This window comes from Lucilia cuprina, chromosome 5 (genome assembly GCF_022045245.1).
Source record: "Lucilia cuprina isolate Lc7/37 chromosome 5, ASM2204524v1, whole genome shotgun sequence".
Lineage (NCBI taxonomy): Eukaryota > Metazoa > Arthropoda > Insecta > Diptera > Calliphoridae > Lucilia > Lucilia cuprina.
Window position 1 is genome coordinate 47,313,026 of NC_060953.1, and position 12,673 is coordinate 47,325,698.

Genomic DNA, 12,673 nt, shown 5'->3' on the forward strand with positions numbered 1-12,673 from the left:
TCTAGTTCAGTTCTAGTTCAGTTCTAGTTCAGTTCTAGTTCAGTTCTAGTTCAGTTCTAGTTCAGCTGTGATGACGTGGAATACTTCAACAAAATGTTAATATCATCTGTAGGTGATATTAAAAAGCGTTTATAACGAATTCAAAACTCTTCGAAATAATATTCTTTAGGAATCTTTATAATACTTTCAATAAATTTGCAGGTGTTTTTTGTGAAAAAAAACTATTATATAACCCAATTCCAATTATGAATAAATTTCTTAAAAAAATGCAACATTTATCAACTTAAAAATACATGAATGAAAATTAAACAAATACAAATGTTGCTAATCAAACATACTTTTCTATTTCTAAATAAAACATGATAAGAAAGCAATAGAGAAACTAAATATCTAATCAATATTATAAACGTGTTGCAAAAATCAGGTGTTAATTAGGGAATTATTCTAAAGAAAGTTATAAGAATCAGAAGTGTGTAATTAATGACAAAAAAAAAAAAAAAAAAAAAATAATGACACATCTTGTAAGACATAAAATAAAAATTAATTTTCTTTAACACATGCCGCAATATATTTGAAAATAATTAATTTTTAATCTTTAAAACTTAAGTATTTATATATAAAATTAATCAAGATATTTATCAATAACGAAATTTCTTTGTATTATCTAATTTTGTAGATAATTCAGCCTACTATTCAGCCTAATTAATAACTATTTTTTTTGCTGAATCATTAATCAGATTCTTTCGCACCTAATTAATGTTGTTAATTAATTTCGATTTTCAAATGGAAACTTTTTTAAGCAAAAACTAAATTAAATTCGAAAGAAAATTATTTATAGAAAATTAATTCATATTTTCAAGTACTTCAAGTACTTGTTCAAATAGAAATTTTAGAATATTAAAGTAATGAATAACAAATAACAATAATAAAAACATGCCAATTTCTTATTAGCCATTTATCTTTTGTTAAGACAAACTAAATACCAAAACATTGCGTTTTTTAATGTACAATAGAAGACACAAACACACTAATTAACTAAGATCTTTCTATGCTCGTGTTTGCTGAAAAACCCCTACAGAGAATAAAAAAAAACAAAAAAGAAATAATCGTACTAGTCGCTACCAACTTTATATCTATTAACATACTAACACCTCTACACTTTGGACTATCGAGGTCAAACTCGAAATTTTTTCAGTAAAAAAAACTTTTCCTCAAATTATTAAGTATTTAAATCCTTAAACTAACAACAGAACTATTCACTTTAAACTACTTTATTCTTAGTTCTAGTTGAGTTCACTTCTAGTTCAGTTCTAGTTCAGTTCTAGTTCAGTTCTATTTCAGTTCTAGATCAGTTCTAGTTCAGTTCTAGTTCAGTTCTAGTTCTAGTTCAGTTCTAGTTCAGTTCAAGTTCAGTTCAAGTTCAGTTCTAGTTCAGTTCTAGTTCAGTTCTAGTTCAGTTCTAGTTCAGTTCTAGTACAGTTCTAGTTCAGTTCTAGTTCAATTCTAGGTCAGTTCTAGTTCAGTTCTAGTTCAGTTCTAGTTCAGTTCTAGTTCAGTTCTAGGTCAGTTCTAGTTCAGTTCTAGTTTAGTTCAAGTTCAAAATAACTTTGCGAACTAACTTCGTACTATGTGCGTGTATGTATTTGTTTATGATTATATGTTTTTATTAGACACCCATACAACTACACACACGTGTCGTTATAATTTTTTGTATATTTATTTTTTTCTTGCTTTTTTTATTATTATTATTTTTTTGGTGTTATTTTAATAGAACATCCATCAAACTACTACAGAGGTATTTAAGTATGAATGACGAAGCTTTCTTGACGACATAGATTTGGAACTATACATTAAGCTAATCTTATTGTAATTCTTGTTTTAAAACCCGAATTTGTATTTTATTGTTAATACCAAATTCTCATCAATGCATATTAATTGTTTATACTATGATGAGAAAATTGATGAGCATGAATTTCTAAAAAGAGCAACAACAGCAACATTGTAAGCAATTTGTATTCGAACTGCATCACTACTCAGTAGTAGTTTTATTGCCAGATACTCGCGATATTTGAATAGTTTTTTCAGTATTAATGTGAAATATGACGACATTTGCTGAGCGTTTAAAATTTATTAAAATTGATTTGTTTTATTCTAATATAAATATGTATTTATAAAACAAAACAAACAAGAGAACATTGATTGAAATGACTGGTCAGAAAAATTGCGGAAATCTGTAATTATAATTCGTTTTTACGTTTTACATTAAATATTCTTTTTATTTGAACTCCCAATATTTTACAGATATATTACCAAGCTTTCATTAAATTTCTTCTGCTTCCCGAATTAGAGAAGTTTTGATCTCGTGGAAAACTTAAAACTGATTTTATAAAAGATCTTTTAAAATCTAAATAAAAAATATGTTTTTATTAAGAAAGTATACTACAGGTATATCTAATTACTTAACGTAGGGTATTATGTTATTAGAAAATTTTGCGCGTTTTTCTGTGTGTTTTTATTAAAAACAATTTAGCATTAACTTTGTTTTCAGTTCAGCGAAATTATTTAAACAATTTCTGTTTTGTGTGTCAATATTATTTATATTTTTGAAAGATTTTGACCTTGGTGTATGAAAGGACATAAATAAACTTTCGGAAGCTATAAACATATCATATAATAAAGAAAATAATTTGTATAAACTATGATTGTTTATAAGAAAAATAAAATAGATTTAAACTTTAATAGAAAATATTACAATTTTCACCCTCTGATTTTATTTCTAGTTCAGTTCCAATTCAGTTCAAGTTCAGTTCTAGTTCAGTTCTAGTTCAGTTCTAGTTCAGTTCTAGTTCAGTTCTAGTTCAGTTCTAGTTCAGTTCTAGTTCAGTTCTAGTTCAGTTCTAGTTCAGTTCTAGTTCAGTTCTAGTTCAGTTCTAGTTCAGTTCTAGTTCAGTTCTAGTTCAGTTCTAGTTCAGTTCTAGTTCAGTCTAGTTCTAGTTCAGTTCTAGTTCAGTTCTAGTTCAGTCTAGTTCTAGTTCAGGTCTAGTTCAGTTCTAGTTCAGTTCTTGTTCAGTTCTAGTTCAGTTCTAGTTCAGTTCTAGTTCAGTTCTAGTTCAGTTCTAGTTCAGTTCTAGTTCAGTTCTAATTCAGTTCTAGTTCAGTTCTAGTTCAGTTCTAGTTCAGTTTTAGTTCAGTTCTACCCAGCTATATTTCAGTTCCAGTTAAATTTAAGTTCAGTCCTAGTTAATTTGTTTTTATTCCCTGCCGCCACCTTCCCTTCTGTAGTTGAATAAAAAATTTTCGAAAACTATTCAAATTCCTGTTACTAAGAAGTTTAATTTTTTAATTCTACTATTCCCTTTGGATTTAGATAGATAATAAACAGGCTAGCCAAAAAAGTTACTGTCTGATTATAATATAATAAAATAAAATCCACTGCCTCACCTTCGTAATACTTTTTGATCACATGCAAATAGTTACAAATTGTTCCCCAGTGTAATTATTTAATGTCATTTTATAGAACTATTCATGCTATTAACACGTCTGTCTACAAATTTATTTAAAACCTTATAATTAAAATTATTAATAAATTAAACAAATTATTGAGTGTGTCTACTGCTTAAGTAAACAATGTTTTTTTTTATAAAAATATTGTCGCAAAGTGATAAGTTTTTAAAGTAGTTTTTTTCGTTTGAAATACAAATATTGAAATGTATTACAGTAGTTCTGCTGGCGTTACAGAATTTAAGATTTGTAGTGCTTCTAAAAGTATTTAGTGGGGTAACCAATCAAATCATAATTTGATCTACCAAATCTGGTGGTTAAATAGTTATTTTGTCAATGATTTGATGCGAAATTTTCACCTGCGGAAATAATTCCCAAATCAATATTTTATCACAGACTTTATTTGAAGTTGTATTTCTCGAAATGGGCCCAGTTGAAGGAACATTTATCTCATTGAAAAGTCATGAAACTATGATTTTGCTGGAAATTGTCACTTTCAAAACTGGTTCTGTTCAAATGCTATAGAATAGAAGTGTTTCGGAACCAGTTCTTATATCAATCGGAACTATAGTAGAACATTCGTTCTGGAAAATAGTTCAAAACTATTAGATTCTTAATTAGTTCTATTGAAGTTTTATAGAGTTCATTCTTTTTTGTTAAATCAGTGGACCCTTATATCCTCCTTGATCCCTAGTCCATTCGTATGACATAATAAAATTTTAATTCCTCTATTTTTACAGATGTAAAGTTCTCATTGTTGGTGGTGGTGCCGGTGGTTGTGCCTTGGCTGCCAAACTTTCCTCCAAATTGGGTAAAGGCAAAGTTATTGTTGTAGATCCCGCCGATGTATGTTGTAAACTATTTAAAGTCATTTTGTAAAAATTTATTTAACATCTCATTATATTATTTTAGAAACACTACTATCAACCTATGTTTACTTTGATTGGAGGCGGCATTAAACGTTTAGAACAATCCTATAAAATGATGGCTGATGTTTTGCCTAAGAAAATTAAATGGATTAAGGAAAAGGCTGTTCATTTTGATCCCAATAATAATACTGTTTCAACATCGGGTGGTAATGATATTAAATACGATATGCTTTTGATTGCTACCGGTTTGGAATTGAATTATCACAAGGTAAGGAAATAAAGAGATTTTTTAGCACAATAAAGAACATTTAGGAACTTAAAAATTATCAGAACATAATTTGAATATATATTTTTTTCAGATTCCCGGTTTAGAAGAAGGTCTCTCCATTCCCCATGGCAATGTTTGCTCCATCTATTCTCCCAAATATGTTGATCGTACTTTTGAGGCTTTGCGTAATATTGAAAAAGGCAATGCCATCTTTACCTTCCCCAGTTCTCCTGTTAAATGTCCAGGAGCTCCACAAAAGATTGTTTATATAACAGAGCATTATTTAAGAAAGGTATACTCCCGAAATTTCCCCAAATACTATAAAACATTTTTCAATGTTTTTTCTCTTTTACTCTCTCTTTCTCTTTCAGACCAACAAACGTAATAATGTCAATGTCATCTATAATACCTCATTGCCCGTGATATTTGGTGTTAAACATTACGCTGATGCCTTGTGGCCCATTGTCAAGAAGCGTAATATTCAAGTTAATACCAGACGTAATTTGATCGAAGTTAAAGCCGACAAAGATATAGCTGTATTCCAAAATCTCGATAAACCCGAAGAGCTCTTTGAAGAACAGGTGAATTTTATATGCTCCAGATAAAAATGTCTTTTTTTACTAAAGTTTTGAATATTATTTTTAGTATTCTATGCTGCATGTTGTTCCACCCATGGGCACTCCCGTCGAATTGGCCAAATGCCGTGATTTAGTCAATGAAGCCGGTTTTGTAGAGGTGGATCCAGCAACTATGCAACATATTAGATATAACAATGTCTTTGCCATTGGTGATTGCTCAGCTTCTCCCAATTCCAAAACAGCTGCTGCTGCTGGTATATTTTTATACTTTTCTGTTTATAGTGTAAACCTATATTAACCCGCTTCTCATTTTACAGCTGCCCAATCCCCTGTTGTCTATCGCAATATGTTGGCTGTCATGAATGGCAAACCCTTTAAGGATGCCTATGATGGTTATGCCTCTTGTCCCTTGGTTACCGGTTATCATACCTGTATTTTGGCTGAATTCGATTATAATCTACAACCCTTGGAAACTTTCCCTGTTGCCCAGAATAAGGAACGTTATTCCATGTTTATTATGAAGAAAGATTTCATGCCTCCCTTGTACTGGTACATGATGTTGAAGGGTTATTGGAATGGCCCCGCTTTGATGCGTAACGCCTTTTCTCTATTTAAGTTTGGCAAATAAATAATAAAGACTTAAAACCCCTAAAGTAAAGTTGATATGAATGAGTATTCAATAAAAAACGAGACGTGCAATATGCAAGGTTGTGTTATAAAAGCAAAAACAAATTAAGTTAACAGAGCACTATAGTTAATAGATTTTTGTATTTTTTTTCCAACGACTTATTAAGTTAATTTAAAAATAATATAATAAAGTTTCATTAGAATTATAAAAAAATATTTAAATAATTGTGCATCTTTTAAATTAAGGGTTTTTATAAATGAAGAAAATGGATTTAGAATTAAGATAAATCTATGAGTTGTTAGTAACTATTATCTTATTATCTATAGACTAGACTATAGCCTAGTCTATAGACTAGACCATAGACTAGATTATAGCTTAGTCTATAGACTAGACTATAGACTAAACTATAGACTAGTCTATCGACTAGACTATAGACTAGACTATAGACTAGACTATCGACTAGACTATAGAGTAGACTATAGACTAGACTATAGACTAGACTATAGACTAGACTATAGACTAGACTATAGACTAGACTATAGACTAGACTATAGACTAGACTATAGACTAGACTATAGACTAGACTATAGACTAGACTATAGACTAGACTATAGACTAGACTAGACTATATACTAGACTATAGACTAGACTAGACTATAGACTAGACTATAGACTAGACTATAGACTAGACTATAGACTAGACTATAGACTAGACTATAGACTAGACTATAGACTAGACTATAGACTAGACTATAGACTAGACTATAGACTAGACTATAGACTAGACTATAGACTAGACTATAGACTAGACTATAGACTAGACTATAGAAAATTTAAAATTTTCATCAAAAATTTTAAATTTTCTTCAGTATTTTATATATTTCTCTAAAAACCCGAATTTTCGCCAAAAATTAAATTTTTACTAAAAATTCCAGACTTTACTCCAGAACTTGATATTTAACTAAAATAAATCACTAAAATATATTTTATTTCCACTAAGAATATAAAAAAAAGATATAAAGTGTATCACAGCATCGCTGTTAAAAATCGAGAAAGAAAGACAATTTCGCTCTAATTTAAGAAAATGTCACGATCTTAATGGAAACACCTTACTATTAAACTATGTATTCGTTATACGTATTTTAAATAAAATGAATCCCGTTTTATCGTTAAAATGTAATGTCATTATTTGTGTTTTATTACTTTAGTCTTTTGTTAATAAAATTAAAAGATAAATATTTTATTAAAACAATTAATTTTAATTAAAAAAAATAAAATTTGTGATAGAATTCCTAGATTCTATTCCTTCTTGGGTTTCTTTTTATAAACACAAGCGGCTACGAACACGGAAGAACTTAAGAAAGTTGAAATCATGAAATTAGATAATAACATCCAGTCATGGGATTGCACATAAACGGTATAGATGCGAGCTGCGAGTAAAAATAATAAAAATGTAAATAATTTGATCATTTTAATTAATAATATTTAACTTACTGAAATTAGTAAATGCTGATAAAGCCCAGGTGGTGCGGCTAACAGAACTGGCATCTTTGCTTCTTAAAATAGCTACTAATTGTAAGACTTTACTAGTGGCCCCAATGGGTGTACAGAAGGGCTGGAAGTTAAGTTTATGTAATTTTTATTTCATTAATTATTATTTTAATTATGATTGAATTTTTATGATTAAGTGATTTACTTACTTGCATATGAATGAGATGATTAAGTTGTGAGTTTTATAGTTTTTTTTTTTAAACATGCAGTTTATAATGTTAAGCAATTTTTTTTAATAAATAAAAGCACATATTAAGACATAAAGCATAAGAAATCAAAAACAAATATATAGACTAGACTATAGACTAGACTATAGACTAGACTATAGACTAGACTATAGACTAGACTATAGACTAGACTATAGACTAGACTATAGACTAGACTATAGAAAATTTAAAATTTTCATCAAAAATTTTAAATTTTCTTCAGTATTTTATATATTTCTCTAAAAACCCGAATTTTCGCCAAAAATTAAATTTTTACTAAAAATTCCAGACTTTACTCCAGAACTTGATATTTAACTAAAATAAATCACTAAAATATATTTTATTTCCACTAAGAATATAAAAAAAAGATATAAAGTGTATCACAGCATCGCTGTTAAAAATCGAGAAAGAAAGACAATTTCGCTCTAATTTAAGAAAATGTCACGATCTTAATGGAAACACCTTACTATTAAACTATGTATTCGTTATACGTATTTTAAATAAAATGAATCCCGTTTTATCGTTAAAATGTAATGTCATTATTTGTGTTTTATTACTTTAGTCTTTTGTTAATAAAATTAAAAGATAAATAATTTATTAAAACAATTAATTTTAATTAAAAAAAATAAAATTTGTGATAGAATTCCTAGATTCTATTCCTTCTTGGGTTTCTTTTTATAAACACAAGCGGCTACGAACACGGAAGAACTTAAGAAAGTTGAAATCATGAAATTAGATAATAACATCCAGTCATGGGATTGCACATAAACGGTATAGATGCGAGCTGCGAGTAAAAATAATAAAAATGTAAATAATTTGATCATTTTAATTAATAATATTTAACTTACTGAAATTAGTAAATGCTGATAAAGCCCAGGTGGTGCGGCTAACAGAACTGGCATCTTTGCTTCTTAAAATAGCTACTAATTGTAAGACTTTACTAGTGGCCCCAATGGGTGTACAGAAGGGCTGGAAGTTAAGTTTATGTAATTTTTATTTCATTAATTATTATTTTAATTATGATTGAATTTTTATGATTAAGTGATTTACTTACTTGCATATGAATGAGATGATTAAGTTGTGAGTTTTATAGTTTTTTTTTTTAAACATGCAGTTTATAATGTTAAGCAATTTTTTTTAATAAATAAAAGCACATATTAAGACATAAAGCATAAGAAATCAAAAACAAATAATTAGAAAGTAAAAGAAAATAATACCACCAGATTGTATTGTAGACAAAGAGACTAGTCGACTGATTAGACTAGTCTGAACTAGAACTGAACCAGAACTGAACTAGAACTGAACTAGAACTGAACTAGAACTGAACTAGAACTGAACTAGAACTGAACTAGAACTGAACTAGAACTGAACTAGAACTGAACTAGAACTGAACTAGAACTGAACTAGAACTGAACTAGAATAGAACTAGAACTGAACTAGAACGGAACTGGAACTGAACTAGAACTAAACTGTACTAGAACCGAACTAGATCTGAACTAGAAATTAACTAGAACTGTACTAGATCTAGATTTAAGGTAGGTCTGAACTAGAACTAATATAGAACTATATCTGAACTAAAAATATACTAGAACTGTACAAGATCTGAACGAGAAGTCCATAAGGACTGAACAAATAGAACTGATTAGACTAGTCTATAGGCTCTTCATTATACTATGCAGTAATATATTAACTTGTCTATGATCAAGTATATGGACTATTATATTAAAATCTATTTCTAGTTTTTGGACTTATCTAAGGAATAGTCTATGCACTATTCTATAGACTATATTAGTCTATTGTTTAGCGTATGGAGAAGTTTATGGACTAGACTATGGAAGTATTATATTGTCTGATCAATGGACTAAACTATTGTCTATTCTGTATTTGGAATATTTTACTGACTTGTCTATGGACTAGTGACTAGTCAATTGTATAGTCTATAAACAAGTAAATTGGCTAATCTTTAAACTAGTCTATGGACAATTCTATTGACTAGTCTAAAAATTACTTAAGATGTAGTTCATATAATTCTTTAAATTTTTTCTTTAAAAAGAAAATGAAATTGCAAAATAAAATTTGACAAATTAATATAACGTAAACGTAAACTGCGAGCGGTTACGATTACCTATGCTATTTCAACATATTGTGTTTGTTTCATTAACAAGTTTCTAATAGCAATTTTACAAAAACAACAAAACCTACTAAAATTTTGGCTGAGGGGTTTGGTAATTTTATTTCCGTATAAAACAGAAATGACTAAACGTATACAACTTTTGTTATCACCTAATGAAAACAACAAATTAACATAAAACAAATATTGAAGTTTGTAACGAATCTTAAAAACCCTTTACATTGTTATATTATTAAACAACAAATTGCTATATATATAAAACAAATGCATTTTGTTTAATCACTGTTAATATACCATTTTGCTCAAGATTCCGTTGATATTTTTATGTAAAGATTACGTACTACTAAGACTGAACAAACATTAGGTCAACATTTCTGTAAAAAACTGACTCAACTCAAAATACTCCTTTATATTACAAAAACTCAAAATATACAAAAAAATTACAAAATAAAAGACCTTATCACTTTCCATAGAACATATAAATAGACCACAAAACATATATGTCAACAATAAAAACAAAAAAATCAAAGAAATACTTTAAAACAAACTGTTATCAATTTTAAATTAAAAAAAAGCACAAAAGACAAGAACACCATGAATCTAATCAATGATTAATGAGTTTTCACCAAAAAAAATATAGTTTAAATTTAAAACTACTTAAGAAAAACATAAAAATTGCACTTACCACTAAAAATTGTAATATAATAACTGGGAATAATTTCATATAGATGAGTGTGGCAATGATGACATATAAAACAGCGATGAGTTTAGTCTTAAGACCCAATAGATTTTGATATTTAAAAACAAAATAAACTAAAACATACTCCTGTAGGAGTAAGATGGGATATTCCATATAAGAAAGAAATTCATAGCCATTGGTATAGTTGTAGGACATCATGACAGTGTAACTGAAGAGTTCTAAACATAAGCCAAAGACGCTAATGCCTAGAGAGTCAGGAAATTAAAGAAAATTTGTTATATATCGGAATTTGAAAACTGAACTAGAACTGAACTAGAACTGAACTAGAACTGAACTAGAACTGAACTAGAACTGAACAAGAACTGAACTAGAACTGAACTAGAACTGAACTAGAACTGAACTAGAACTGAACTTGAACTTGAACTGAACTAGAACTGAACTAGAACTGAACTAAAACTGAACTAGAACTGAACTAGAACTGAACTAGAACTGAACTAGAACTGAACTAGAACTGAACTAGAACTGAACTAGAACTGAACTAGAACTGAACTAGAACTGAACTAGAACTGAACTAGAACTGAAATAGAACTAAACAAGAACTGAACTAAAACTAAACAAGAACTGAACTAGAACTGAACTAGAACTGAACTAGAATTGAACTAGAACTTAACTAGAACTTAACTAGAACTGAACTAGTACTCAACCTGAACTGAACTTTAACTTAACTAGAATAACTGAATTAGATCTAAACTAGTAATAAACATGAGCAGAACTGGTGGTTAGCTAAATATGAACTAGAAATGAACTATAACTAAACTGGAACTAAACTTTAACTCAACTAAACTAGAAATAGATCTGAACTAAAACATTTTTCCAACAAATGTCATTAAATAAAAATTAAATGCTATCCATCTATTCCTATTTCTGCTCATTTCTAATTAGAAATACAAATTCTAATTAGAATTATCAATTTCAGTTTTGCTATATTAAAAACTCCTGGAAGAAGTAATTTCCTTAAAATTTTAATAATTTTTTCCTATTCATGACATGTTTCCATCAAAATTTTTAATAAAGTTCAAAATTTACATTTAACTAAATATATACATGCATATGTATATTTACACACATTCATACATACCTTGTGATGATTTATTCTGTCTTATTGTATTAATTTGAGGAATTTTTATAAATAAACATGAGGAGACTGTGATCAAACTTAATATATCGGCTATAATCAAAACTATACCCCGATCCATATACTCCACTATAGCCTCTTCTAAATCATCAAACGAATCCATTTTAACTGAAAATTTAATAGAAAACGTTATTTATTTGAAATGAATACAGCAAAAAGAATGTGTATAAATTACCTTTTTTGCAAAATTTGGTGGCAAAAATAAAAACAATCAACAGTCTCCCTCCACTTGAATACGTTTAGCAGCACTGATGTTTAGGTAACAAACACAGATGCTTTGTCTTTAAATAAAATTTTAATTAAATATATATATATTTTTTATAAAAAATGACCAGGTCAATTGTTTAATTTATGAGTACATATAGTATATATGTACATATGTATAGAATTTAATATATTATTGCAAAATTTGACAAAAATTAAAATACATACCGTTTACTTAACTACTATAAATTTTACTAAAAACTAAATGCTATTTAGAGGTGAATTTAATAAAACTACTTTACAGTAGTATGCTTAATATTTTTTTATACGAAGTTTGACGTATTATGGTTATAAAAATATTTTTTTATATATGTGATTTGAAATTTCAGTGTTCGCTATCTATAATCAGCTGATCAGCTGAGGACAACTTATTCAATCCGTCTTACATTTTTTTAAACGAACAGTGTTGGTTATTGAGTGCTTTATTATAGCTTTTTGTTAGCAATTTGGTAAATTATGGTAGTTTAACAGATTTTCTATACATTCCAGTATGAAAATAGTTAACAAATTGTGTTAAAAATTAAAATAAAATAAAATTACACTGAGTTATCAAGTATTTTTAATGTACATTTATTTAAAATGAACGATTTTATATCTTAAAAATATAAGCAACACTGCCACATAGTTTATGAAAGAAATTCTACACACAGTTGTAATCAAAGAGTATTAAAAACTGAAACACAATATTACCAGATTAACTTGAGATAAAATAAACTGCCTTACCTAAACAACTGTTTTACCTTAATTTTTTATTGGATTCTAAAAGCGATTTCAAAGCAAAT

The 12,673-nt window shown here is 28.2% G+C and overlaps 2 protein-coding genes across 2 annotated transcripts; one reads left to right on the forward strand and one right to left on the reverse strand.

Moving 5' to 3' along the window:
- Positions 1-3,463: 3,463 nt before the first annotated feature.
- LOC111678673 (sulfide:quinone oxidoreductase, mitochondrial) lies at positions 3,464-6,059 on the forward strand. Its single transcript, XM_046952515.1, has 7 exons — positions 3,464-3,492; positions 4,242-4,347; positions 4,414-4,638; positions 4,730-4,930; positions 5,010-5,219; positions 5,284-5,470; positions 5,534-6,059. Exons 1-7 carry the CDS (start codon positions 3,464-3,466, stop codon positions 5,842-5,844), a joined length of 1,269 nt encoding a protein of 422 aa, XP_046808471.1. The 3' UTR covers positions 5,845-6,059.
- A 2,057-nt stretch (positions 6,060-8,116) lies between these two features.
- LOC111678680 (solute carrier family 66 member 3) lies at positions 8,117-12,098 on the reverse strand. Its single transcript, XM_046951969.1, has 6 exons — positions 12,060-12,098; positions 11,804-11,908; positions 11,571-11,737; positions 10,418-10,677; positions 8,450-8,570; positions 8,117-8,385 (listed from the first exon to the last, which is right to left on the reverse strand). Exons 3-6 carry the CDS (start codon positions 11,728-11,730, stop codon positions 8,255-8,257), a joined length of 672 nt encoding a protein of 223 aa, XP_046807925.1. The 5' UTR covers positions 11,731-11,737; positions 11,804-11,908; positions 12,060-12,098; the 3' UTR covers positions 8,117-8,254.
- Between the last annotated feature and the right edge of the window lie 575 nt (positions 12,099-12,673).

Excerpts from the sequence above, each read along its gene's own strand:
- LOC111678673 (XM_046952515.1), top strand. The coding sequence starts at position 3,464 with ATGCAAATAGTTACAAATTGTTCCCCAGT. Across the intron at positions 4,348-4,413 it reads TTGTTGTAGATCCCGCCGAT|AAACACTACTATCAACCTAT; the intron begins GTATGTTGTAAA and ends ATATTATTTTAG. Across the intron at positions 4,931-5,009 it reads CAGAGCATTATTTAAGAAAG|ACCAACAAACGTAATAATGT; the intron begins GTATACTCCCGA and ends TTTCTCTTTCAG.
- LOC111678680 (XM_046951969.1), bottom strand. The coding sequence starts at position 11,730 with ATGGATTCGTTTGATGATTTAGAAGAGGCTATAGTGGAGTATATGGAT. Across the intron at positions 10,678-11,570 it reads ACAGAATAAATCATCACAAG|GCATTAGCGTCTTTGGCTTA; the intron begins GTATGTATGAAT and ends CTGACTCTCTAG. Across the intron at positions 8,386-8,449 it reads ATCAGCATTTACTAATTTCA|CTCGCATCTATACCGTTTAT; the intron begins GTAAGTTAAATA and ends TTTTACTCGCAG.